The sequence below is a fragment of the Seriola lalandi genome, unplaced genomic scaffold (genome assembly GCF_002814215.2).
Source record: "Seriola lalandi dorsalis isolate HSWRI2012SDOR001 ecotype SW California unplaced genomic scaffold, Sedor1 jcf7180002054606, whole genome shotgun sequence".
NCBI classification, from domain to species: domain Eukaryota; kingdom Metazoa; phylum Chordata; class Actinopteri; order Carangiformes; family Carangidae; genus Seriola; species Seriola lalandi.
The window spans coordinates 2,341,204-2,366,263 of record NW_019525159.1 but is presented as its reverse complement, the minus strand read 5'-3'; the positions used below and the strand labels follow the sequence as shown (position 1 = coordinate 2,366,263).

General features: G+C 40.2%; 4 protein-coding genes across 15 annotated transcripts in view; 2 read left to right on the top strand and 2 right to left on the bottom strand.

The window, feature by feature from the left end:
- Positions 1-3,537: 3,537 nt before the first annotated feature.
- Positions 3,538-6,899, bottom strand: surf2 (surfeit 2). The gene is made up of 6 exons (XM_023419458.2): positions 6,735-6,899; positions 6,347-6,498; positions 6,035-6,138; positions 4,481-4,666; positions 4,045-4,178; positions 3,538-3,942 (listed from the first exon to the last, which is right to left on the bottom strand). Exons 1-6 carry the CDS (start codon positions 6,807-6,809, stop codon positions 3,853-3,855), a joined length of 741 nt encoding a protein of 246 aa, XP_023275226.1. The 5' UTR covers positions 6,810-6,899; the 3' UTR covers positions 3,538-3,852.
- Positions 6,900-7,630: 731 nt separating this feature from the next.
- On the top strand, positions 7,631-9,758 carry bbln (bublin coiled coil protein). The gene is made up of 2 exons (XM_023419557.2): positions 7,631-7,990; positions 8,829-9,758. Exons 1-2 carry the CDS (start codon positions 7,912-7,914, stop codon positions 9,119-9,121), a joined length of 372 nt encoding a protein of 123 aa, XP_023275325.1. The 5' UTR covers positions 7,631-7,911; the 3' UTR covers positions 9,122-9,758.
- A 138-nt stretch (positions 9,759-9,896) lies between these two features.
- On the bottom strand, positions 9,897-20,784 carry ciz1a (cdkn1a interacting zinc finger protein 1a). Of its 2 annotated transcripts, none has more exons than XM_023419554.2 (16): positions 20,635-20,784; positions 19,889-20,146; positions 18,614-18,741; positions 18,191-18,441; positions 17,021-17,138; positions 16,747-16,834; positions 16,420-16,502; positions 16,197-16,276; positions 15,822-16,028; positions 15,600-15,730; positions 15,306-15,399; positions 14,989-15,102; positions 14,727-14,879; positions 14,490-14,568; positions 14,259-14,380; positions 9,897-13,927 (listed from the first exon to the last, which is right to left on the bottom strand). In XM_023419554.2, exons 2-16 carry the CDS (start codon positions 20,050-20,052, stop codon positions 13,385-13,387), a joined length of 2,355 nt encoding a protein of 784 aa, XP_023275322.1. In that variant the 5' UTR covers positions 20,053-20,146; positions 20,635-20,784; the 3' UTR covers positions 9,897-13,384. The 2 variants fall into 2 exon arrangements, with proteins under 2 accessions (XP_023275322.1, XP_023275323.1); XM_023419555.2 differs by having other exon boundaries at positions 20,605-20,766.
- Positions 20,785-21,404: 620 nt separating this feature from the next.
- dnm1a (dynamin 1a) overlaps positions 21,405-25,060 on the top strand; it is a 53,971-nt gene continuing 50,315 nt past the window's right edge. For 7 of the 11 annotated variants that reach the window (XM_023419504.2, XM_023419506.2, XM_087177465.1 and 4 more), the window contains exon 1: positions 21,406-21,825. In XM_023419504.2, coding sequence (XP_023275272.1) covers positions 21,665-21,825 — 161 coding nt within the window. In that variant the 5' untranslated portion in view covers positions 21,406-21,664. Of the gene's footprint in view, positions 21,826-25,060 lie in introns of all 11 variants that reach the window. The other 4 variants (XM_023419505.2, XM_087177463.1, XM_023419507.2 and 1 more) reach the window with 2 other exon arrangements.

Sequence of the window (25,060 nt, the reverse complement as noted above, 5' to 3'; positions counted from 1 at the left end):
GACGAAAGAGACAGGGCCCCCCTACATGGTACTGCAACCGCTGTCTGCCACGTATACTGAACCGTCCAGGGCCCTGACGCCGTTATCCAGCGTTGTTTACGGCTTTTACACATGTAAACAAACAGATTTAAACCCTCAGCTCCACCTGAATTAAAATTTTATTTATTTTTCTTAACATAAACTGTAAGACATTGTCATTTCCAACCCTCCAAACGTGCACACTCTTGTAACCCATGCAGCTTTTAAAGATGGTTTCACTGTTTGGACAGATGTGCACTCCTCTTGTCTATTACAAGGTCTACTTTGTTCAGAGGTGGAAGAATCCTACATATTATAGTTAATTCAAAATGATGATACACGTTCTGTAGACAGTCTGCTCCTGTGACATATTTTTTTAAACAAATACTGGATCATTTGATCAGTCATTGAAATGAAACCACGTGAGAATTAGAATGTAAATGTCTTTGGGGGAACTTTTAAACATAAAAAAAATAACAACTATACACTGATTTTTGTTAGAAGTCACGAAAAGATTGAGAACTTCTGATTTAATCTTTAACAATGCATTATAGCTGAGCTTATCACATGTTGTTTTAATGTAAAATTTTAATGTGAAAAGTGACTATTAACTACAGCTTTGAAATAAATTTAGTGGAGTACATTTTGCTCTGAATCTCAGTGGAGTTGAAGTATGAAATAGTATAAAATGGAAATATTCAAGTAAAGTACAAATACATGCACTTCCTTACATTCCACCACTGAATTTGGTCCATTAATGCTATATGTAAAGAAAATGATGACAACAACATATTTAGTTAATTACTACTAATATACTGGTCTGACAAACAAACAGAAGCTTCAGTATCGCACAACTGTCAGCCTGAAAAATTATGACAATTTTGCTTTAGTGCTGGACAACTTAATTGTCACAGTTTGCTTGATTTTACAGTATAGTTAAACCAAATATTTCTCATGAGCTGCCTCAAAAAAGAAACAACAACGCAGTAACTCTACAGTATACAGATAAAAAAAAACCCACATAATGTTAACAGAAAGTGCTTTGGTGAGGTGGGGAACCACAAAGCAACATCAGCTCTCCTTGGAATACATTGTGAAAGTCAATAATACTGTGATGGATCACCATTCTTCCAAAAGATATTCCCTCATTTGGTGTTTTGATGATGGTGACCGAGTGCTATCTGACACGTCTGTCCATAAGCCCCCATACGTGCTGAGCTGGGTTGAAATCTGGTGACTGCAAAGGCCACAACATATGATTCACATGAGTTTCATCAAATCATTAAGTGACCATTTGCTCCCTGTCAATGGGTGCATTGTCACTCTGGGTGACACCACTCCTCTTAGAGTTTTTTACCAACTTAAGTAAAATGATGATGTATTTAACTTTGAAATTTATGCTACTTTCTACTTCTACTCCACAGAAGTGCAGATGTAAATATTGTACTTTTAACAACTATCATTACTTTTTATTTTTATTATATTTTACAATTTTTTACTATTTTTGATTTTACATGCAAAAATATAATCAACTTATAAAATCTCATGCAGCATTAAAGATGAAAGGCCCTGCATACTCACACAGGGTTTTTGAGTTTTGTGGCTGATTAGACCTTCTATAGCTGGAGTGTAAAGCTACGTATGCTTGGATTTACATGAAGTAAATATGTTGTAAAAGTAGTAAAAGTGTGATAAAGCCGTAACACGTTCTGTAACTAACTAACAGCAGAGTCCCTGAAGTCCCAGTTTTTTTTTTGCAGGACCTTCATTTGTAAGAAAGTATTTTTTTTAATTATTTATTGTATTGCTACATTTAGTAAAACTTTTAGTAAAAGTAAGTAAAGCATCTGAGTAGCTTTTCTGCCACTTGTCGCCTATATGTCTACAAGACATTAAAGATGTTAGCTCAAAGTCAGCTTAGTCAATTTAGGTATTAATATTCATTAACTTTTTGCTTTAAGCTAACTACTAATACTGGCTCTTATTAACACACACCTCTGGAGCTTGGCCCCCCATGTCAGATAGATATAACAGGTATGGTCACCACACTGGCCACACCTTCTTTAAAAGACATTACATTTGACTTTGGCTGACCACAGCTGTTGCCACAGAGGCAGACAAGTTCCTTCTTGTCAGTTCAAATTAATGCAAAGGTAGTCTATTGTCTACTAAGAGTTCTCAGTGGACTTTGCTGAGTGGATGATGGCTGGCAGGCAACTGTACTGGGGTAAAGGTACATCTCAGAGACAACCTGAGGGCACAGGTAGGTAGAAACTGCCAGTTACAACTAAAAGTAGCTTCTAGCTGGCTGAGTTGGGAGAAACGCCCTATAAATAAGGGGGGTCTCAGTCCTAATCTCTTGGTCCAAAAGTAATTCTCAAAGCCTTTTAGTATGTCTGTGAAAAGTTACAAACAGTCCAAGGGACTTCTAAGTCACAAGGCCTGCTCACAGTCAGAAATGTCCTGCACTAAAACAATAATAAACTTTTAAAATCATATTTTGATGGCAGAGATTTAATGATGATATAAAAATCCAAAACCAGAAATGATACAATACACTGAATCAGGTCTGGACAGGCTGCTGCTGGGCCTCTCATTTCTGTGGAACAACTCCTACCAGCTCCACCTGCTTCCTTGCTGCCCCGGCCCCTCGTCAAAAAATTCTCCACAGTCCACTCCCAGCATGACACCATCTGCAGGCTGGAAAGAGACTATGTAACACAATAATGTTTGGTCGAGCTGGGTTGTCAATACATGTGAATGGCCCATAGTGGTGTAGTGTTGGCATTTGCAGAGTGAAGAACAGCCGGCTGAGAGAGAAAGGAGAAGAGAGATGAAGTTGGTGGGACTATGATGAAGATATCTGCCAAGAGGCCAGAGCTACATGTGAAGGGAAATAGGATGGAGGCGTTAAAGGGGCCATAGCTTACAGATGGCTTGTTAACTGTTAAGAGCAAAGACCTGGACAAAGTCTTTAAACTCAGGTGCATGTACACTTCCTGTTTGCCGAGCAGGAACCCAGTGTACACCACCCCATGTGATGTTATTTAAATGCACAGCAGTAACTGTTACCAAGCTTTGAATATTAAGTATTCTGCACGTCTCTGCTTGTCCTCAGCAGTGCACGGAAAAGGAAATAGATGACATGATAGCACACAACACTGTCAGTTTCACTGCACAAGATTTTTTTTTTTCTATAAGTTAAACTGCACATTAAACGAGAACAATTAATCAGCTGTTACATGCTGTACTGACTGGTTACTTTTTACTTACCTTATCTGCTGATGAAACATTAAAATATAACTTATGTTTAAAATATTCTGCAATAAATATACAAAAAGTAGAGGCTTGTTTTTGGGTAGTGTTACTCTCTTAAATGATTACTGATATATGGCCTGCAGCAGTTGGTCTCCCTGTCTTTGTTGGACCCTTAACATCTGCATTTCAAATGTACCATATCATGCTCAAGAGCTGCTTTATGGGCAATGCTTGGTAGAAAAAAAACAGACACAGACAATGTTGGCAAGTCCAAACAGTTGTATTTTATGCCAGGGTTCCTGCTTGTGAACTAGGAAACACAACCTATCCAGTCCAAAGATGTGTTAACTAACACAAACACACGTTCAATGTCATGTAAACCAGCCTTGCTGAAACTGCAACCTTTGCAGGAAAAAAAAAAAATCAGAAAACTCCTGATCTGTTGTGATATAGTAATGTGATGCTAAGACAAAGGTCAGGCTGGCTCAGACATAGAAATACTACACCCAACAGAGGTGTTTTGCTCTCTCACAAAGCACCAGGTATAAAAATACTATACAGATATGGTTTTACATTTTACTTTCCATTTTTCACTTTTCCATGTTTCTTCCGCCCTGATTTCCAGTGATTATTTCTGAATTTCTTCTGAAAGCCACCGCCCTGGACCTGAAAGACAAAAATATGACAGCATTAAAAGAAAAAATCATAATAACCTTGATAAAGTAGTTCCCACACACACATGCACAAATGTTACCTCTACATACAGACCTTTTTGCGTTTCTGCACCGCCTGCTTCTCCACCTCCATTTCCTCGTCGTCATCTGTTTGGAAGTCATCTTCCTCCTCATCCCCGTCACCCTCCATACTTTCTTCTGCTGAGTTTTTTAAGGTGAACATGGATGCTGTGGGATAATATGACACAGTGTTAGAGCAAAGTAAAGCTGCAACTCTACAAATCTGTATATCTGGGCTCAGGTGCATTGGAGAGCCCAATTCTGTAACTTTTACAGTCCAACTAAACACCAAGTTAAATTATATAGCTGATTATTATCCACTCTTCTGATAGATGGTCTGTTTGTTAATCAGTAAATTCAATAAGTTTTGCCTGGAATGAAATCCTGCAATCTGTTCGTGACACACAGTCAAGCATTACAAAATAAAAGTGGACAAAGATCTCTACAGTGTGTGCACTTTGGATACTGACGAGGATAGAGGTCGCTCATGCTGTCTTCGGAGTCACTGTGCTCCTCGTCACTGGATGAGGGTTCCCATGCGCTGTTCCCGTGTTTTGTGGCCCTCCCCCGACTGACCTCCTCTCCGGTGTCTTTGGGCTTTTTCTGTTTCAGTCTGGCTGGAACGAATTGAATCCCCTGCTGCACACACTCTTCGTCTTGAGCGAGAATGAGACAGCTAATGTCAGTGATCAAGTGACAGTGTGAAATGTCCAGCAGCTCATACTTGCAGTGTAGTACATGGAGTGGAGTGTTAATCACTTAAGATGTTATGCTTTGTTCAGGTTTTCAGCTCACAGTTGAAGACTCTATTTAACATGGCTAAATGTAAACTGAATATTGTTAATAATGATAGCACAAATGAATGGTTTCTACAAATAAAGAAATATTAACAATCAAGGTACATTGGCAATACATATAAGAACTTAACTGGGGCAATTCAACAGTGTAAACCTGAAATAGATGTTAAAGTCCATCTGTATAAAATATAAACTTTATGGGAATACAGTGACTACATTATTGCCTGGATGAGATGTGAAAGGCAGTGATACTACTGGCTATTTTGTTCAATAAAAATGGAACATGATAATATGTTGTGTCTGGTGTTTCTCATTTACTGCAGTCTTGAGCGCATCTCAGAACTAAATCCCAAATTATGTTTAAGAAAATGTTAGTCAGAGCAGATTTAGAACGATTTGTGTTCAGCAAAAAAAGTGGTGACAGAAATATGTTTTTAATGAACAGCTTACAGATAGCTTTGATTTCCTCCCTGTCTGAAACAAAGAGATAAGCCCTTCTCCTGAAATCGCATTGTTTGGTGTGGCCCCTACTGAGGTGGCGATATCTAGGGCACAGTCAGATGCCATCGCCTTTTCATCCCTACTAGCCAGGCGCCTTATTTTGTGTAACTGGAAATCAGTTAGACCTCCCACGCACAGGGACTGGGTTGGGGATGTAATGGCACATTTGAAACTTGAGAAATTGAAACACTTAATCAGGGGATCAACCCAGAAGTTTTACAATGTCTGGCAGCCGTTTTTGAACTACTTTAATCTGAAATTCCCAGCTAGGGACACTGAGACTATTACATAACTGACTCACAATCTCTGTAATGGGTTTAAAATTGTACGCTTCAATTTTAGTTTCTGTCATTGTTTTAATTATTATTATTGTTTTTTGTTTTTTTATTATTATTATTATTTATTTTATTTTATTTATTTTTTATATATACATTTTATGTTGTTATTATTGTTGCTTTATTTTCCATATATTTTGTGACTGCTTATTGCAGCCTTGTTGACTGAGTTGTATGTGTTTGCAATATAAAAAGCCAATAAAAATATTTGAATAATAATGATTTCCTCCCTGAATGATGGGTATCACGCCAAAAATCTAGGTTCTATAAAATCTACAGAGTTCAAAATATATAGTATCAGTAACCCAGCAGTTAATAACCTGTATAAAAAAAAAAATAAAATAAAATAAAAAAAAAAGGTGCCATGCATGTGGATGAGTGGTGCACTGACATTTGGTGAGGGCCTTCTTGAACCGTTTTCCGTTGACATGTCTTAGGACATGGTGCGGCTGCCGGTTGAGATGTCTGAGGGTCAGTTTACAGAAGAGCTGATTGCTGTAAAAACACACAGAGGCCAAAACATCAGAAAACACAATAGATGTGCAGATTAGTTTGACACATTCAGTTACAGACTGTGGCATTTCATTGGCAATTACACCACTGCAAGGACAAACAGGTGTGGACAGAGTTGGTGCTTTCTTTGGCAAAATAACTGCATACTGACGGAGAAGAACATTTGTGGGAAAATAAGGCCAATCCTTACGGTTGTTTTGAGCTTTGCACAACGTGTGGTTCATACTGGCTGTAGTTGAACTCTGCTGCAGCACTCAGTTTCTCGTATTTCTTCCCTTGAGTGAACTTCTGCAACTCCGTCAGGTTGCATGGAAACTCGTGGCCATTCAATGTGCATTTGATCTGAAACAACACGCAGGTGACAGATGTGGTACATTGTGGTACGGTTGATCGTGAAGTTCAGCTTGATGCAGCAATAAACGTGTTAATCATTTTCAGTTTATTTCAGCCTTGGTCAACACATCCAGCCATCACAACACTTCACAGTTCATGGCTCATGAGGTAAATTAGCATTACGGCTAGCATCACATAGAAAGTGTATTTCGTGCGGTGTGATGTGATGTAGTTTGCTCGCCAACCTTTTTGCCGTCTGTAAGCTGAAGGAAAGGGTGGTTAAGTAGAAATGCTTTGAGGTCCGAAGGTAATTCATCCATAGTTTAAAAACACCTCAAAACAGATCTCTTTAGTGTGTTGTATCAGGCCACCCCCCTACAGGAAATGTCCACACGTGGGTTGACTGCACAGACTGTGTTGCAAGATATCTGGGCGCCACCCACTGATCAAAGTGAGGAAGGTCTGCTTAGATGAAAAGCTTCCTATTAATCTATCATCAGGGTGTTTCCAATAACGACAAAAAAGACCTTCACTAATAATTATGACTCCATGTCTCATAATAATGAGACTGAATTACTTTGATATTGAAGAAATATTAAAAACCTGGTGATTCATCGGTAAGTTCCGCTGAAATAAATAAGCCACATTTACGAGACAAGTTGTCAAAGTTGTTTCTCTACGGATACATTTCGCTAGTTTTTATTTATTTCAGCAGCAGTGTATTTTTCCTAAAGTACTAGTTTTTATTTAATTCTATCTATTCATTTATTAGCAGTGCATTTCTACCTTTGAGTCACAGAAGCTTTTTTTTTTTAAGCAACACGTCCAGTCAGCTGACTGACAGGTCAGAGACAGAGAGGATGAAAATAAAAGAGGGTCCACTCTGCTCATATTTTCGGAAACGAAAAGTGTAGTACACATATAAACTGTGGCGAGGTGGCAGGAAGTTGAAATTAAATTTGCTCGAAAACGGACACTTGTGATAGCAATGTAAAAACGTTTTCAAGTTCGTCTGCGGTATAAGTATGAAGATATTTTTACTCAACTACGTTTCAGATTATCTGTACAAAGTGAGTCATCTTTATTTGAAGTACAAACATCTTTGATGAGAACGTAAAGCCTCGCCTAGATTTCTCCCATAATCCATTGGTTCCGTAAACAAATCCCCGACGTCTGGAAATGACAGGTCAAACTATCTAACTGGCACCTTCCGCCTGGGATCTGTCGGTTTATCGAAAGCGTTTGAAAATAACGTTGAAGTTGATATTTATCATTGCATTCGGTGTCATCGGTGCTGAATTTGAATTGTTGCTCGCCGAGACATTTACTAATACCAGTTAGCTTGTAGCCTAGCTAGCTTGGCAGTACAAAAAGTAACTCTTTCTGTAACAAAGTAGACTAATAAACGTGAATATTTGAATAATGTCTGGACCGAATGGAGATCCAAATATCTCTATCGACGATGGTATTATAAACGACGAGGATGAATTCGGCGATGAAGGTAATGAGCTGAAATGTTCATTGTAATCGATGCTGGTAACGTTATTGCAGTAAACTGGAGAGTCCACCTTAAAACCAAATTCGGTGTGTTTTTGTAGTCACAATCTACAAAACCAGAAAAAAATGGGCACAAGCAGTAATGTTAAATCTAGAGCGTCAAACCAAGACTTGATGTCAGGTGACACTGACTTTGAACAAGCTTAATGTTTTCATCGGATTTCTAATTTAGATGTTACATCCATTTCAGTTTATTTTAATGTAGTACCTAACTTACTGGATATCTGCTCCAGTAATATAATTATTGGTGCTCCCATAGACTCTCACATTAACTTTTGTTGTGTTTTTCACTGTTTATTCAAGATTTATCTCCAGATAACATCAGTATTACTGTCTTTCTGCTTTTCAGCTCGAGATAAATGTTCTTATTCACATATTCAATTGATCTGTTCAATACTTCAAAAATAAGATGATAATTCTGTTTAGAAATGCACTGGTATATGTTGCTAACAGCTATGAGGAGCAGTCAATATTCGTTGATAATGTCCTGAGATTGCCCATATTCTGTACAGCTGTCAAATCAAATGTGTTGTTTATTGAGGGTGGAACATGCTCTAGCCATTTAGACAATAAATCAAGCTGTAACTGATAGTTCTAGCAAGTCAAAATGGATGATGGAAGTCTAAACAAATGGAGGTAATTAAAACATAGAAAGTAGTTTAGGTTATAAGACACCATTTTATAACCTAAAATTCATCTTTTATTTAAAAAAACCCACTGTTTAGTGAGAGACCTCTTTGTTTTCCATGACAGAAAAGACTAAACTCTCTGCTTATCCACAGAGTACGTTGCCATCAACTCTATGCTAGATCAGATCAACTCTTATCTTGATGACCTGGAGGAGCGCAATGATGCACTCAATGGCAAACTGCATGAACTAATGGAGTCCAATCGGCAAGCCAGGCTGGAGTTCAGGGCCCAGCTGCTCGGCTCCCAAACCCAGGAGGAACAGCATTCTGCAGATGGGGACTCCTCATCTAGCAAGAAGGACCTGAACGAGGACAGTGGAGGCTCGCATATGAGTGACAAAAGCGGTCAGACGAAGGGGACTGAGTTCAGCAAAATGCAAGGATAGAAAATATTTATGAAAGTTGACTCAACTTCTGACCTCCCATTTTTTGGACTAGTGACCCCTGATCTGCATAGTCCATGCCTGCCTGATTCTTCTGTGAATTTACACCCTCATCAGCAGACGTGTATACGATTGTGATATTTTGCATCTCTTCTATCACTGAACTCAATGCAATTTTCCTGTTGTTGGACTGTGGTGTGCTGATGTTCTTCAGCTTCTCATACAAGTCGGACATCACAGTTAGTTTGTACTCTGTTGCAGACTTAACTGAATCTTAAGTCAGATGTGTAGCTGTGTAAAAAGCTGTGTCCTTTTGTGCAGAGCTTTGTTCCGGTTCATGTGAAATATCATTAAGACAATTACTAAAGCTGGAAACATATCAGTTTTTTTTAAGTTAATAAAAAAGGTGTGGAATCAGTGCTCAAACTACAGGATTGTGCTCAGATTCCTGACTTAAAACCATATGTACAGCCGTATGTTGTATAGATCAGTATGAACCTTCCACATGCTTATAAGTCAGTCCTCATGACGAGTCAGTAGTGTGTCTGGCTTTGGAGAAAGCATCAACATCGGCTTTGTCTTAGCTGTATGATCTCTTATTACTATATGTATTATCACACAAAATAAATATGCAACATTCCAGAGGTCTACCAGTATTTATATTTGATCTTCAGCATGTCTGTAAATCTTCACTGTACTGTCCTGTTCATTTTCATTAGTTTGTCTGCAATAAGTGTTTGTATTATGTGTAAGTGCAAGGCAAAAAAGTTTGAAAAAATTTAGTCAGCAAAGTGTGGGAATTGTTTTAATATAAATTAAAATGACCCCCGAACAGAAAACATCCAAAAATACAATAAACTTCCAGCAATTAGAAAACAACACCTGTTTGTTCATCTCAGTTTGTCAGTAGCTGAATAAAAATACAGTAAGAAACATACAGCTTTGTTGGAAATTATCCTTTACATGTCCTTTTCTCTCTCCTGCTTCATTCCTTTTCAGAGCTGAAGATCATGTCTTGTTCCTTCAGACAGAACATGACTCAATACTAATCATGTGACAGTCATCACCATGACTACAATATTTGCTACATGCGTCAGTTACCCCTTTGTGGTCTAAAATATCCTTCTCTAATATGGAGGCTGAAATGTTTCCAGAACAATATACTACTCATGAAGAAGGAAATAATACATCCTTATATATATATATATATGCGCATTATGGTGGCATGTGACTGCTGAAATGCTGGAAACAAAGTTATACATTTGTATAACTTGTAACTGGGGTAGTCTACTGCATGTTACTGGTGCTTCACATCAAAGTTGAAGGTTTGCAAGTATACTTTGCTACATTAAATACCTACAGACACTTCATGGTTTTTCCTTGCAGATAATATTTGGACAGTCTGTCCAGTGCAACGCAACCAAAACATCTTCAATCAGAGAAAAAAAAAAAAAAACTAGAGGCGCAATTAGAGCACAGACCTCTACCTAGGCCTATGTTAAATAACATACACCAGACTTCAGAGAAAAAAATGCAAATTTGAAGCGAATGATCCGCTTACAATTTAATGGGTTCTTTCCTAGCCCATGCCCCATGTCCTCCATCAAGTTTGGTGCAAATTGGTTCAGTACTTGAATAAATAAACACACAAGGGTGAAAACATAACCTCCATGGTGGAAGTAAAAAATCAAAACAAGGGCAAACTGGAGGTAAATAAGCACCAACAACCACTTACTATATTTTTGTGCTGTAAATGCTTAGAGAAGCATTGCACGTCCATGGAAATATGACAGGAACAATTACTTCATTCTAAAATGTAGGCACACTTAACAAATGTCCATGGGAATGTGACACCAAATGTGATGAATTCTACGGAAATGCTTTCATCTTTATGAATTCTGAGCTAAAAGAATCCTCTAAAGTTGAAAACCACAACATCCAGCCAGAACGAATAAAACAAAACAACCTTGCAATATTTTAAGTTTCAAGCAGCTTATGTCTTGAACGACAAGCGTTCAAATTTCAAAAATAGTAATATGCGGACAACCTTCTGTGATTGTGAAGTCCTACAGGAGCCAGGGACAGCTCATAATTTAAATTCAGGGCCCGGTTGTTAGCAGAAGCCTTTCACTTCTTGCTCCTGACATGATGATGAAGCTGTCTGCTGCTGTAGAAGCCCATTTAAGAGCTGCCTGAACATTTCAAGGATACATACTTCTCCATTTGAATGTGTGCAGCTGTAAGAGAGCTTTTAGACATTTTCTTGACAGGTGTTAACTATGACATTCAGCTCCTGTTTAGATTTCTTCAACTCTTCAAAAAAGCTTAATAAAAGAAAAAACTTCCTATTGCTGATAGCAGGCCGATAAGAATCTGTGCAGTACTATTTCAGTGAAAAGCCCACGGCTGCTGACAGCTTTTTTGTCCCCAACACAACATCAACCTGAATTTAAAATGTCTAAAATAAAAAAGGGATGATAAAACACCCTGAACAAAGCTACAATCAGTTTCAAGGTTCAGCGTTTCTCAACACTCAAGTCAAAAGTACCATTTTAACACTTTTTTTAATCAAAAGCTGTCAACTGCTCAAACACTTAATTTAGTTACATTCTAATTTCAGCTTGCTAAAAGCGTGTGCTATGCGGTTAATAATGTGGAAAATGTCTCCACCATCAGTACGGTCTTCTAAACTTGTAGGTTATTATAAGTTAACAATCATTCATCTAGCGAGCTAGACAATTTCCAGAAAACTTAAGTCGAGGACAGCAGGGTGGGAAATTAACATTGAGCCAGACAGAGAGACTGCTGGATAGAAAGTCTTGCAGGGATTGTAATATTTATGGGGCAACCCGAAAAGTGTTCTCAAGTGTTTAAAAAATGAATGTCACACTATACCTTTAGAATTCTGTATATTGGCCTCTAGCTTCTATGATTTTAAAATCAGTCAGTGTGTCCCAATTCCATACTTTTGTATCCAGTAACCAGTGTTCAAATAAGACTTCAGCTTTGCTTTGTACATCTGAGATGTACAGTTGAGGCTGATGGAAATGTCATTAGGTTTTCAAGTATTTAGTCAAAAACAAATGTTTGACCTGATGATGGCACTAGATGAAAAATAAGGCATTTTACATTTTATCCTGAGGGGGTCATTAATGTATGTATCAAATTTCAGAAGTTGTTGGGACATTTCACTAAAAGCCAAAAAATGTGAACCTCGTGGTCAAACCCAAGGAGAAGTCATTCATTCTAGAGGAATTATCCTCGGGGAACCATGAATGTCTCTATAAATTCATGCTGTAGCCGTGATATTTAACTGGATGAGTGAGAATGCTGGCAGTAGAGGACAAGTCAGAGGATAATCAAAGTTAGTAGGATTCATCCCCTGAGGATCTTAAATGTGTGTGCAAAATTTCATGGCTATCCATCTAACAGTCATAGTAGTCCAGCTGAAATATCCCTAGCGCAACATCACTCGCATGGCTAAAAAAATAAAACATCCTTATATGTAACTGTTTTACACAATACGTCGGCCATTGCAAGTCAGTCTAACTGCGACTTTGAAATGACATTACCAATTAAACACCACAATGTTTGACAGAATTTTTTGTTACCTGGGTCGTTCAAAAAGCTATTTCATCTGCAACTTTGTTTTTATCCACAACCTGCTTTTATGTTTTGCAGTTGTGGCAGAATAGTGCCCATCAAAATTCAGCTGTATACTTTTCCTGTGTGAACACACCTCATGCTTAAAACCTGCTTAATATTAGAATGTAGTATAGACACAGCAAAATATTATGTGTCCATGTACTGGGTTTTCTAGTGGTTATCCAAAATAAGGAGCTTCTCCTTATTTAACAAATGAAGTTAGCAACATAAAAACAGTTTTGGTGCGAGTACTGAACGAGGTTGTTTGAACTTGATGTCTATACTTCATAATTATCTCAAGCTGCTGTAATTTAATGGTGTGGCTGGGGACCTACTCAAGAATATAATTGTCCAACTGGGAGCCAATATTAAGAGGCACAACCACCATCAATGCATTTGATAACTGTCACTGTGTTAATTTCCCACCCTGGGAGAGCAATTCACATGACAAGTCATGTTCCACCATAACCAGTGTGTGTTTAATTCAGACTTTCCAGCATGGAGAGAGGCTGGTCTCTTCATTTCTTGGTCGCTATTTGATGAAAGCACCTCTTCACATACCGATACATCCTGTGCTAAGGTTGTGCCAGGTTTCCTGTCTTTCCACATCACAAGTGTGACTCAGCGCCTGTTCGTGGCCCTCCCTGACCTGCGTTTGGGCGTGGTTTTTGCCTTCCCTGTGCTGTTCTTTTTCCCTGGGACAGCAGGAGCTTCCTTCTCCTCCTCCTCTTCATTGGCATCCTCAACAGCAGCTGCGGGTTCGGAGTCTGGCTCCTCTCTGCTGCCAGCAGGCAGCTCAGCAGGAGTCTCCTGAGCTACAGATGCCTGGGATGTGGTCTCTTCCTCTTTGCTGTGGAGGCTGAGGTCTTGGTCTGTGCTGTCAGTGCAGGTCGCTGAGGAGGTGGTGAAGTCCTGTGAGGTCGGGTCGGGTTCTGATTCTTTCTCTTGTTGCTGGTTTTCTGTCTGCATTTGCAGTCGGGTGAGTGTAATGATGGGCTGCAAGGAGTTCAGGTTTGTCACTAAACCAGTGTCATCAGAGAGGGCATTTTCATCTGACCAGTCTGTGGTGGTTTCTGTTACAGGCCTGAGGCTGTCTGAAGCTAGGAGAGACTCTCTGGAAGATTCAACGGCTTCACCCTTTTGACTGTACAGCACTCTGTACCTCTGAAAAAAGAAAGCAGAAAAATACTGCAATTAGTCAATGGGAATTCCTCAATACAATTTGCCTGTAGATTATTGCACACTAGCACTTAAAGAGCTTAAATATACTTGGATATATACTTGGAATGATGTTTGGGTTAGACAATCAATGAAACAAAAGACATACATCTCATAAATGCTGGACACAAATGATAACAAATACTAATAATGTAATTAACTTTAAGAAGAATTGTAGTGGAACAACAATTTTCATTTGGGCCACAGATAATCAGTTTTATCAGGTATCACCTATTTAGTAGTGGAAACAAGGTTGATGAAGTCATTAAAAACCAACCTTGAGGTTCTCGAAGTGCGTCAGTGATTTGCAGTGGGTATGTAGGGCAGAAGATTCAAAGTGGTAAAACTTGTTGCAGAGCCTGCAGATAAAACCTGCAACTGGAACAAAGAAACTGGACCCTGCAGTAAAGGAAATCAGAGAGTGAATTTCACTCAAATGATAAGTAAAAGAAAACACAGGGAAACACTGTTTCATGAAGTGAAGAACCTGGAGTTAGTCATCACTCACCGTAGACTGTGTCAGGGTCATACTGCTCATCACTGGCCATTTTCTTAAGAGTCACTTCTTTAAGGGAGGACCAGCCATCCTGCACCAGGCCACCACAGACACAGCAAACATGTTAAATGCACCGATTGTGATGTACAAACAGTTTTATTTCAGAACTTATCTCAAAGGGATGTTGAGCTCTGGTAAAGTTTCACGGGGGGGGGGGGGGGGGGGACAAACAACAACAAATTAAATCACCTGTTTCTCTGAGCAGTCTTGGTCTTCCTCATTCCTCTGTCTTTCCTCTCCCTCCTCCACCTCACTTCCCTCCTCCTCCTCGTCCAACGAAAAGCCGTCTGTGTCCATGGCAGTCAGCTTGGCCAAGGCCTCACAACCCTCCTTTTCCTGAAGCTGAGAAACAGTGACATAAATTGGTGAGGTGCAACAGTATAGCAAAGTCAACATTTGCGTTCATCTTCAAAATACTTGCTAATATCTTAAGGAATATATACACAGATACCTTCTCCATTTTTTGTCTGTGCTCCTGGGACTGCAAGTGCTCCACAAAAATCTGGGAGGTCCTGAAGTGTTTCTTGCAGATTGTGCAGGAGGAAATGGCTGCTCTGCTGGCAAGCTGAGGAGAGGAGGAGAGGAGGAGAGATGGAGAGATGGAGAGATGGAGAGATGGAGGGATTGGGGCACCAGATCAGACAAGCTGTATTAACATATATATATATATATATATATAATTAACTTATTATTCATTTCATACTATTTCTTGAACTCAGCAATTACATTATATAAATGTGCTTATCTATAAAGTGAGCAGCTGATTACTTTGTGCTCCTCTGTGCGCCTGTGGTCCATGATGCTACTGGTGAAGTGGGTGTGACAGGTGGCACACCAACACTGCACGTCTGCTTTTTTCTCTCTGAAAAGAACACAGACAAGTATTATAAAGATCATTTTCTCCTTTTAAAAACACTTTCCCACGTTAAACTCAAAATGGCTCACTGGAAAAAATGCAAGTTAACCTGTTTATGGCTAAAATAAAAAGCTGAAAAATCATCTTGCTGAAAATCAGAATACAAAACACAAGCCAAATGCATATTTGTGCATTTAAAAACTGACCCATCTTTGTTTGCTCCCTGTAGAGACTCCTGCACTCGTGGCAGCAGCGTGACCAGACAGGCGTTGCTCATGTGTTGGATCTCCATCATCCTCTGCTGGTGGGAAATGCTGTTCATATGACTCCTGAAGTTCTACAAAAAAAAAAAAAACAACACAAAAGCAATAAATTAAAAAGAAGAGAAAGGTAAAACACAATCGTTGTAAAACTCATGTTCAACCCACTTGCTGGTTGTGGCAGGTAATGCTGCAGAGGTAGCAGTAGAACTTGGTGGCGCCCTCCGCTACACCTTCGTCCCCTTCATCCTGGTTGCCTGGTGAATCCAAGGAGGCATCTTTTCCCTGTGGAGTCTCCTCTGGGAGTAAACTAACCTGCTGGTCATCCTCACTCAGCCTGCCAGAAAGTGATGGGGCAGACAAACAGCTGTGCACCTACAGAGAGGTTTCATAAAACAGATGTAAACCTACAGTCAGCGTCATGCATTCATTTAACTGAGGTATGACAGACATGTTGAAGAATATGATTAATACTTGTTTGTTCTTTAAGTGTCAATTATTTTGTCTATATCCTGATCATAGCAAATAAAAACCTCCTCCTACCTCATCAGCTCTGCTCTCCTCCAGTGCCTCAATAACATCTGATTCCCCCGTAGAGCCTCCTTCTTCCAGAATGATGGCATCTGGCAAAAGATTTGAGGCCAAGAAAAACATTTGTTCATCACAACTGACATTAACTTCACTACCTTTAAATGAAATCAGGGCTTAATATCGAAAGTATCTGAAACAATGTGCTCTCCAAACCTGAGGTTTTAGTGTGTTTTACCTTCAGGATGGCTCTCTGTGTTGCTGTTGCACTCTGAAGAAAGAACTTCCCCATCTGTATCTGGAATAATGATACTTTCTGACCTGAGGGAAAGAACAACAAAGTTGAAGGCTAGTTATCAAACAGAGAACATTTCTGCTTAACAAGGTTTCCAAGCCAGAACAGTTCTATTTTTTTCTTCATAATTGGAAAACACTGTAAAGCACTGTGCTCAACTTCTACCTTTTGGTCAGGTACCTTTCTTCCTTCTAGAGGTAAGACGTTAAACCCTGATGGTGGGATTAGATTTTGTAGAACCACAGCAATAAAAACAAATAGTTTCCCTACTCCTCTGTCCTCTGCTTTTTCACAGCAGGTTCTTCAAGCTGCTCTTCCAAGATCTGTGTGGGTCCATCCACTCCTCCCACTGCACCATCTGTGGGTATAAAATGCAAAACCAAAGTTGGAAACTAAGAATAAAAACATTACCTACAAGCAAATGTATACCATTAGTATTCTCTAGTACTTTTGTAGTTTGTGGAGGCATGGACACTAGTTTAAAATCACATATGATATTCAAGTCATGCTATACACCTTAACATCTTCTGCACGTCATCTGTACCTGTTTCAGATTTGTCATCGGGTTCATTGGTACTGCTAGCTGTGGGCTGGTTGTCTGTGCTGCCCGTTGCCATCTGCTCGCTGTCTCGCTTCCTGTCTGGCTGGCGAGCTGTGGTGTCCTTTACACAGACAAAGATAACAGGATTTCAAATATACTGAATAAAAAGAGGCTTGACTTTAACCTAAAGTTAGCATCAACACTGGCCACAACTGACATGGCTACACCTTTAAGTTTGAGACAGAGATGCAGCTAAGAGATATTAACAAAAGCACAAATAAAAGATGATTTTAATAGATCTGGATGCAACTCATTTTGACTGTGCATCTAAAACAAAATTACCTTTATTATTCGGTTCAAATAGAGTAAAATATAACATATTATTGCAAATGTGACTTAAGCAATGTTGAGCTCCTTTTTAAATTTCTGAGGTCTGAGTCCTTTTATGATCAACAACTGCTCTGAGGAATCCAAAACCAACAATTCATTTTTCCTGCTATTGAAAAGATATTTCATCTACTATTTACTCTTCTGGTTAATCAATCATTCTATAGAATGTCAGAAAAAAGTGAAAAAAAGTTAATCTCATTTAACATTTAAATTGCAATAAAATTCCTAGTTTTGTCCACACAACTGTCCAAAAACTAAATATATTCAGTATAATATCATATCGGACTAGAAAATGTAGCAAGCATCACATCTGAAATTGAATTTTGGGAATTTCTGCTATAAAAGTAACTTCAATGATTAATTGATTATCAGAATTGTGTCTCTTAATTCTTTGTCAATTAATTAATTGATTAATCGAGTAATTGTTTGAGCTCTAAAATCAAGTATTGCATTTGTAGCTTCAGCTCTATTCCACCAAACTCCATTGTCCTCCAAAAACTATCAAAAATATATATTGAAGAGTCGTGTTTTTGCTTTCAGGTTATCTGTTCCTTCAACATAATGAAAGCTTGTGCTGAAATTGGAAAGCACAAAGGTAAACCCTAATTGCCTTTGAATGGGCTATAATCAAATTAAAATCACGATAAGAACATTTCCACTGCCTGTGATTGAGTCATTAAATCTTGATGCATTTAAGATTCACACAATGCTAATGGAGTGTATTAGCTGTGCTGAAATCCTACACAGTGATTATAATTATTATAATGGTGCTGTTGTAATTACTGTGGTGGTGGATGAAGACGAGGAGGAGGAGGTGGAAGGGGCTATGGTGGTGGTGGTGGTGGTGGCAGTGGCAGTGTTACTGTTGTTGTAGTAGCGAGCGTGTGGGTGGAAGGCTCGTGCAGCTGGGAAACCCATGATGGGGGACTTGATAGCCATGCCCATGGGAACCGGGCCGAGCAGAGACGACCTGGCCCCAGCTGTGAAGAACTGACGGAACTGCTGGCCACCCATCCCAAAGTTCCGCATGTTACCTGGATGAAATAAAAGCATGAAAGGAGTTTTAGACTTCTTCATGCTTTTCAACATATCATCTATGAAAATGTCAAATAAAAATTCGAATGCTGTTTCTGATTATCAGCTACTATATGCAGGATGGGGGCTTTGCCAGATACTGCCGTCTTTAAACTCTAATCCCAACTGTACCCTGCATCTGCTGCATCAGTAAGGCCCCCTGCAGCATGGGATTGGGGGCGATGAGGGTAGTCTGGGTCGTCTGGCACAGGTTGACCATTCTGGGAGGAGGTGCTGTCTGGGGAGGCACAGGAATGGCTCTGTATAGCAAATGCACAAGAGAAAATAAACATGCAGCATTATTTCAACTGATGCAAAGTTATGTAAATCTGTAGGAAAAGAGGTGCAGAGTCTCAGCCAAAAGATCAATTCCTGTCCACAACCAGAGCAGAGTAGTCACCTTCTGACTAATCTAGAAATTTATTTAACACACACCCATATTATTTGACAATTAGCGAACATCCTGATGTAGAAATTAAAATTTGATGACATGGACAACTGCACACAAATGTTCTCTCCAAATGCAAGCTGTCTGTGTGATTATTTCACAATCATGATGATTATTTATGCATACCTTATTTTCCCTCAAGCTATGTTCTGACCCAGTCAAGCGTGTAGTGGCTCTGGTACAGACTAGCTTTTATGAGAAGTAATTTTCCTTCCATATCAGCTTTGGCATAGAGTCCATTTTAAGTTTTCATTTTTTATAGCACATAATTGCATTGCATAACACAATAAGTTTCGCAAACAAGTGCTTAAAACCAGTAGGCAGTAAGTCTCACAAGTATAACCCTATAGAAAGATAATATTAAATCAAATTAATAAGAACATTAGATTTGCATAAAAGCTTTCTCATGTTGTATGATATAGAGCAAAAGTAAATAGAAGGGGAATGAACACACATCAGGGAAGTAGCAATGAATGACAAAGAAAACAGGTGAAGTTTGGGGTTTTGGTGGGATCATCCACAGAATAAACAAGAGGCCTGCATCCTGGGTTTGTATGACGATTAAAGACGCAGAATCAAACGCTGATAGGTAACATGGCACAAGCCCACAGGGTACTTTGTATCACAAATCAGGTTGTGTGCTGTTGCCAGGAGGCCATAATAGAGGTGATGTGATCATACTTTATGGTCGAGAGTCAGTAATCTTGCAACATTGTTTTATATAACCTGCAGTTTATCAATATTACTCTTGCAAGCCAGATAACAGAGCATCGCAATAGTCCAACTTTTGGACAAATATCACTAATACTAAATTAAAATGCTGCATGATTATGAATTTACAGCCACCCCGAATCGTACAGTCTGGTATGTGTTGTGACAGGGCTTCCAGCTCAGCCAGCAGCCACACGTTTCACCTAGGAGGCCCTGCCTCATCCCCGGTCTCGAGTTCACTTGCTTACCGCGGTGTCTGGTGGTGGTGATGGGCGACATGATGCCCCGGAGGTGGCTGCGGTGGAGGAGGCGGAGGCTGCTGCTGGAAAAGTTGTTGTAGCTGCCGCAGGTGCTGGTGAAACTGCTGCTGTTGCTGCTGCTGCTGCTGCTGATGGATGTGTGGATTGAACATTGCGGGCTTTAATTTCCGCTGTTACACTCCCGAGTTGACAGACCCGCAGCTGCGAGGTTGCAGTGTTTTGACACCTCTCGAAAATATAATATCCCTGGATCAGAAGAAGAAAAAGATGATGTGTACGTGTGCCCTGCTGTGAGAACAACTCTTTGTTGTAAAGACACATTCAACACCAGTGCTGCCCCCCACACAACAGGTCGCTCTCATATTTCGTGATGACAACTAGCTAGTGTTAGCTAGTAAGCTAACAACAATTTGCTGTTGTTTTGGTTTAAATACTTCTTTCTGTACTCGGTTAACCAACTTTAGGAAGAGAACAGCATGTTACCCATTAGTTTTTGTTTTGTTTTTGGCACGTCCTTCCAAAATTGGCAAAAGGAGAAACACTGAATTTATCAATAAATAAGCTACACCTGCCATGAAATGAACGCAGCTAGCCCACCGCTCAGCAACTGAACCCATCTTAGCTTAGCTTAGCATAGCTTTGAACTAGCAGGCTAACTCGTAGATAAACCAGCTGCGCGTCCTTGGCTACTCTCTACATTTTACCTTAGGCGTCCGACAGCAGTTACGACTTACTTCTCAAAGAGAAGAGCGGCAATGACTGTTGATTATCCAGCTATGGGCATGGCACAGGGTTAAATAGTTGCTCTCAGTCCCGGTGCAACTTGCATAAAGCAGAAATACTAACCAGCCTTTCCAGTGTAGTAACCTGTCGCCCTCTGGAGGTTGTCTGGAGAAAACGCTTCATAATATATGGCTATGTGAATAATATATTTTTTATATTTATTGAAAACTAAGAGTTTCCAAAGTGTGTTAAATGGAGGTTCACAGTCCACTAGATCTAAAGTAATGTCTTCAAATTTGACGACCAATGCTCAAACCGTAAATCTATAAATTCTTCACAAAAATAGCTACCAATTATTTTTCCGTTCTGATCAGTTCAACTAATGGATTAATCAACTAATGATTGCAGGTCTACTTGCAATCAACATAAATATCGGACAATTGCAAGAAGAAGTTGTATAGAGTGCCCCCTGGCCTCTGTCCATGGTGCTAACATGGTCCATGTTCAGCACCGTTGACAGAAGTGTAGGTTACATCATACAAAATTGTTTGTTTGGGCAATAACATCAAAAACTGGATGCAAGACTTTCCATCCACAACTTTTGAAACCCATTTCACGCCAACAAGATTAATCTTTGGAGTCTCTTCAAAACAAGAACTTCCTGTACTGAAAACAGCACATTTTGACAGGCAACACAGTGAAAGTGCACCAGTGTCACCACCCAGCGGTGTGCGTGGAGAACTGCAGGGATCTCTCCTGAGGAAAATACAAGAGATCATCCTCATCCTCCTCCCCCCCTGCTGCGGTGCTTGGTTGAGAGGAGTGTACATGTTCGGTGGTGGAGGGAGAGAGTCCAAGCTGAGGTGATCTGACACACCGAGGAGGCGCAGTCAATGAGGGAGCAAACCGAAAAGTAAACCGGTGTGAGTCCAAGACGCCCTCTGAACGCGAGGGTGGCGAGGAGGGACGAAGAGAAATATATAAGACACAAATCCCTCCCTGCGCTGACTAGGAAGATAGGCGTCCGATTGCACCGCAAAGATGGGCAACCGGGGAATGGAGGATTTGATTCCTCTGGTGAACCGTATGCAGGATGCCTTCTCCTCCATCGGCCAGAACGCAAACCTGGACCTGCCGCAGATCGCCGTGGTGGGCGGCCAGAGTGCGGGGAAGAGCTCGGTGCTGGAGAACTTCGTGGGCAAGTAAGTAGCTTTTCCAGGCTGCGATGCGTGTTGATGCGCCCCGGTGCACCACGCAAGCGGCTCCGCAGTAGATTTTCGCTTTACACTTTACGCATCTCAGTCCCCATCCCCCTTCTCATGCAGGTTTAAATCCAGCACTCAGGCTTCACTGAGATCCTACGATTGTTACTGAGCCCTCTAAATATTGCACATTTCACCGTTTGGATTTTTTTTTTGGATCTCCTTGCTTCCATGCAGCACCAAGGCAAGAAGATTATTTTGTTAGGCCTACATAAATCCCTGGTTAAGTTTATCTGCTAACTACTACATGATGCATTCATGGAACCATAAATTCCTGTTAAATAACACTTCTGTTTATGAGGGCTATAAGGAAAGATGAGTCATTTTCCAAACTTCCTGATTTTAGTGTCAAAGTGACTCCAAGTTGTACATTATTTAATCCTATGACAACTGTCACAGAGGCAGGTTCAGTTTGGATACAGACTTCCTGTAAAGCAGATACAGTTACAAGGCATCTTGCTGGATGTGTTGTTGTTTCTGTGGCAGGGCCACAATTTTGTTGTCCATAGGTTATTTTATCCCCACCAGGCAAGGGTGCAAATTGATGCTCGCTATGTGTGTGTGAGGACGTTTCAGCCTTGCAAACATGCACAGCTTTCTGGCTGTCAGAGCTGCTGCTGCTGCTGCTGCTGCTGCTGCTGCTGCTGATGATGATGATGATATAAAACGAAGCCAGGGGAACAAATCTGATCTGTTATGCTGCAGTATGACCTTGCAGAGAGAGAGGGGGAGAGAGAGAGAGAGAGAGAGAGAGAGAGAGAGAGAGAGAGAGAGATAGCGAGAGAGTCTACCTGAGCTTTGAGCCCTTCCAGCTCAGCTCCATCTGTCTGCCAGTGCTTATGCTGTAAATTAAGCTTACCTCATGTAGGCAACAGCATGGGTGTCACTTTGCTAACTGTCCGTCAGCCCTGCTTGTTTGTATTTCATTTGATCAGAAGTTATTTTTTTTGTGTGTGGTTTTGTAGACTTTAATTCCTTTGGATACTGTGCACATGAGTATGTGATTCAGCAGTATTTCCTGCTTAAGCAAGGTCAGAGTGTATGCATACTGTGGCTCCAGGCCAGCCCCCCCCCCACACACACACACACATACACACATACACACACGCACACACACACACACACACACACACACACACACACACACACATACACACACACGCACACACACGCACACACACGCACACACACACACACTGAACAAGGGCTGGGTATTCCAAGATGAAATGTCTTTCATTCCACTGGACAGACAGAGATCCATCAGCTTAATTGAGATTTTGAAGTGATTCATCACTTTCTGGCAGCTGTAATTGGGCATGAACACATCTGGCATTGTTATCTCTTTCGGTTGACACCATCATTATCTTCTCTTACATTTGTTTAGCAGCTGAGACAGATAGTTCACCACACGGCCAGAGTGCTAACCCCCATCTTAACAGGTAGTAAGTCAGGCAGGCCTACTGCTTACATCTGAGGCTAATCTACACATGATGCTTCTTGTGGAAGGAGCAGGTTTTGTGGTGAAAGATGTAGCCTACAAGTGCAACTTGGGGGATTTAAAAGAAACTGATTTAGCCTTGCACTATTGTTTGTCGTATTCACAGTGGATAGCATAAAAAGGTTTAAAAGTTGATGCAGCACAACCATAAATAGCTTTTTCTTTTTCCTTCCTTGTCAAAACCTTGTGCCTAGGTTACCAAGAACGCAACTCAAACAGCCACAAAAGGCTTCATATAGCTAGCCCAAGCTTCTGCTTCTCATGTATTAACATTTAATGTATTAGCATACATTGTGAATATATGCTAATACATGGGAGAGCTCTATTCAACTTTTCTGCATATGCAGTAGCTCTCCAGAAGAGTTTCCCTTAAACTCCATATCAGCACTTGAATAATCTCCAATATAAAAACTACGCACCCTGAACCTGAAATGATTTTTTCTTACCATTGTAGCCTATAGTACTTTATTTGATACTTTTTCTCTCGAATAGAGGAATCAATAGACATTTTTATGAGCGTAACTCCAAAAGCAGTGTTTTGATATTAGCTTATTATTTCTTCTGTCACAGCTTGGTTAGCTTGGCCTTGTTTTAATATCAGTTAGCTAAATTTCAAGAGTTTTTCTTCCCCCTGTAATTTACACTATTACAACTATCTCTTTGCGCTCATTAAACAGGCCACGTTATGCTGCACTCACCCAGCTGTAGTCATAGCAACAGCTTCTGTCTAATTACACTGCCTCACCCGGGGGACCAGTGATTCAGACGAAGGGAAAATGAAAGCATTACAAGGGAATGTTATCCTGTGTTTAAATGTGCAGCAGATTGGCTGCGTTCTTGTTTGCACGTGTCAGTGAGGCCTGCAGTCTTTGCCATCTTGCAGCAGTGAACAAATTGCAGATACTGTCATGCGTTAATGTATGCACTAGTCCAGCTGCAGTGACGTCGCTCAGGTCTTCCTATCCTCCTCCTCCTCATCCAACCTTCCACCCCCACCCACCCCAGTGGCCCATTTTGTTTGTGTCATAGGTCCAAACCAACACACACAATAACCACAATACGCCATGTGTTTACATGTTACAATGCTTCTTTTCTCCGTCTCTGTCTTCCCTTCCCTGTGTCTTATTGAGACATTAACATTGCAGCTTCTCTGAAAGTCATCTAACGTCTTTTTGTATGAGTGGTAATCTTTTTTGGCTGTCATCAAGCAGTGACATGGTTGATTTTGGCAGCAACAAACAAGGACTGATTATTTTCTCTCTCTCAGCTCTGGTCCTGGCTTTGTTCTCCCTCCGTCTGGTTTTGCAGCTTACGGTCAGCACAAAAAATCAATACCACAGTATAGGAGACTTATAAAAGGCAGACAGACATTTACATTAATTATTTCACAGGCATATATGCTGTTTAAAACATGCCCCGGGTCACCTGTCTACAGAGCATGAGTGGAAAATGGAGACATACTCTATAAGTTCTTTCTGTCTTTCTTCCTTTTAAAACTTGTGATAATTATCAAACGAAAAAGAAAAGAATTTCAACCGAAAGGATCAGCTACAGGATCGATACAAACCTTGCTGAGGCAATTTAATGTACATCTAGACGATGTTCCTCCTGATGGTTAACCATGACACCTTTCCTCTCAGTTGGATTAGATTTTGATTGTGATGCTATTGCATGCCT

What these genes read in the sequence shown, in the direction of transcription:
- bbln (XM_023419557.2), top strand. Translation starts at nt 7,912, where the DNA reads ATGTCTGGACCGAATGGAGATCCAAATATCTCTATCGACGATGGTATT. An exon ending in GGATGAATTCGGCGATGAAG is followed by an intron (nt 7,991 to 8,828) that starts GTAATGAGCTGA and finishes GCTTATCCACAG; the next exon opens with AGTACGTTGCCATCAACTCT.
- ciz1a (XM_023419554.2), bottom strand. Translation starts at nt 20,052, where the DNA reads ATGTTCAATCCACACATCCATCAGCAGCAGCAGCAGCAGCAACAGCAG. An exon ending in CGATGACAAATCTGAAACAG is followed by an intron (nt 16,835 to 17,020) that starts GTACAGATGACG and finishes TTATACCCACAG; the next exon opens with ATGGTGCAGTGGGAGGAGTG. An exon ending in CAGGGAGCAAACAAAGATGG is followed by an intron (nt 15,400 to 15,599) that starts GTCAGTTTTTAA and finishes TGTTCTTTTCAG; the next exon opens with AGAGAAAAAAGCAGACGTGC.
- surf2 (XM_023419458.2), bottom strand. Translation starts at nt 6,809, where the DNA reads ATGGATGAATTACCTTCGGACCTCAAAGCATTTCTACTTAACCACCCT. An exon ending in AGCTTACAGACGGCAAAAAG is followed by an intron (nt 6,499 to 6,734) that starts GTTGGCGAGCAA and finishes GTGTTGTTTCAG; the next exon opens with ATCAAATGCACATTGAATGG. An exon ending in CGGTGCAGAAACGCAAAAAG is followed by an intron (nt 3,943 to 4,044) that starts GTCTGTATGTAG and finishes TTTGTCTTTCAG; the next exon opens with GTCCAGGGCGGTGGCTTTCA.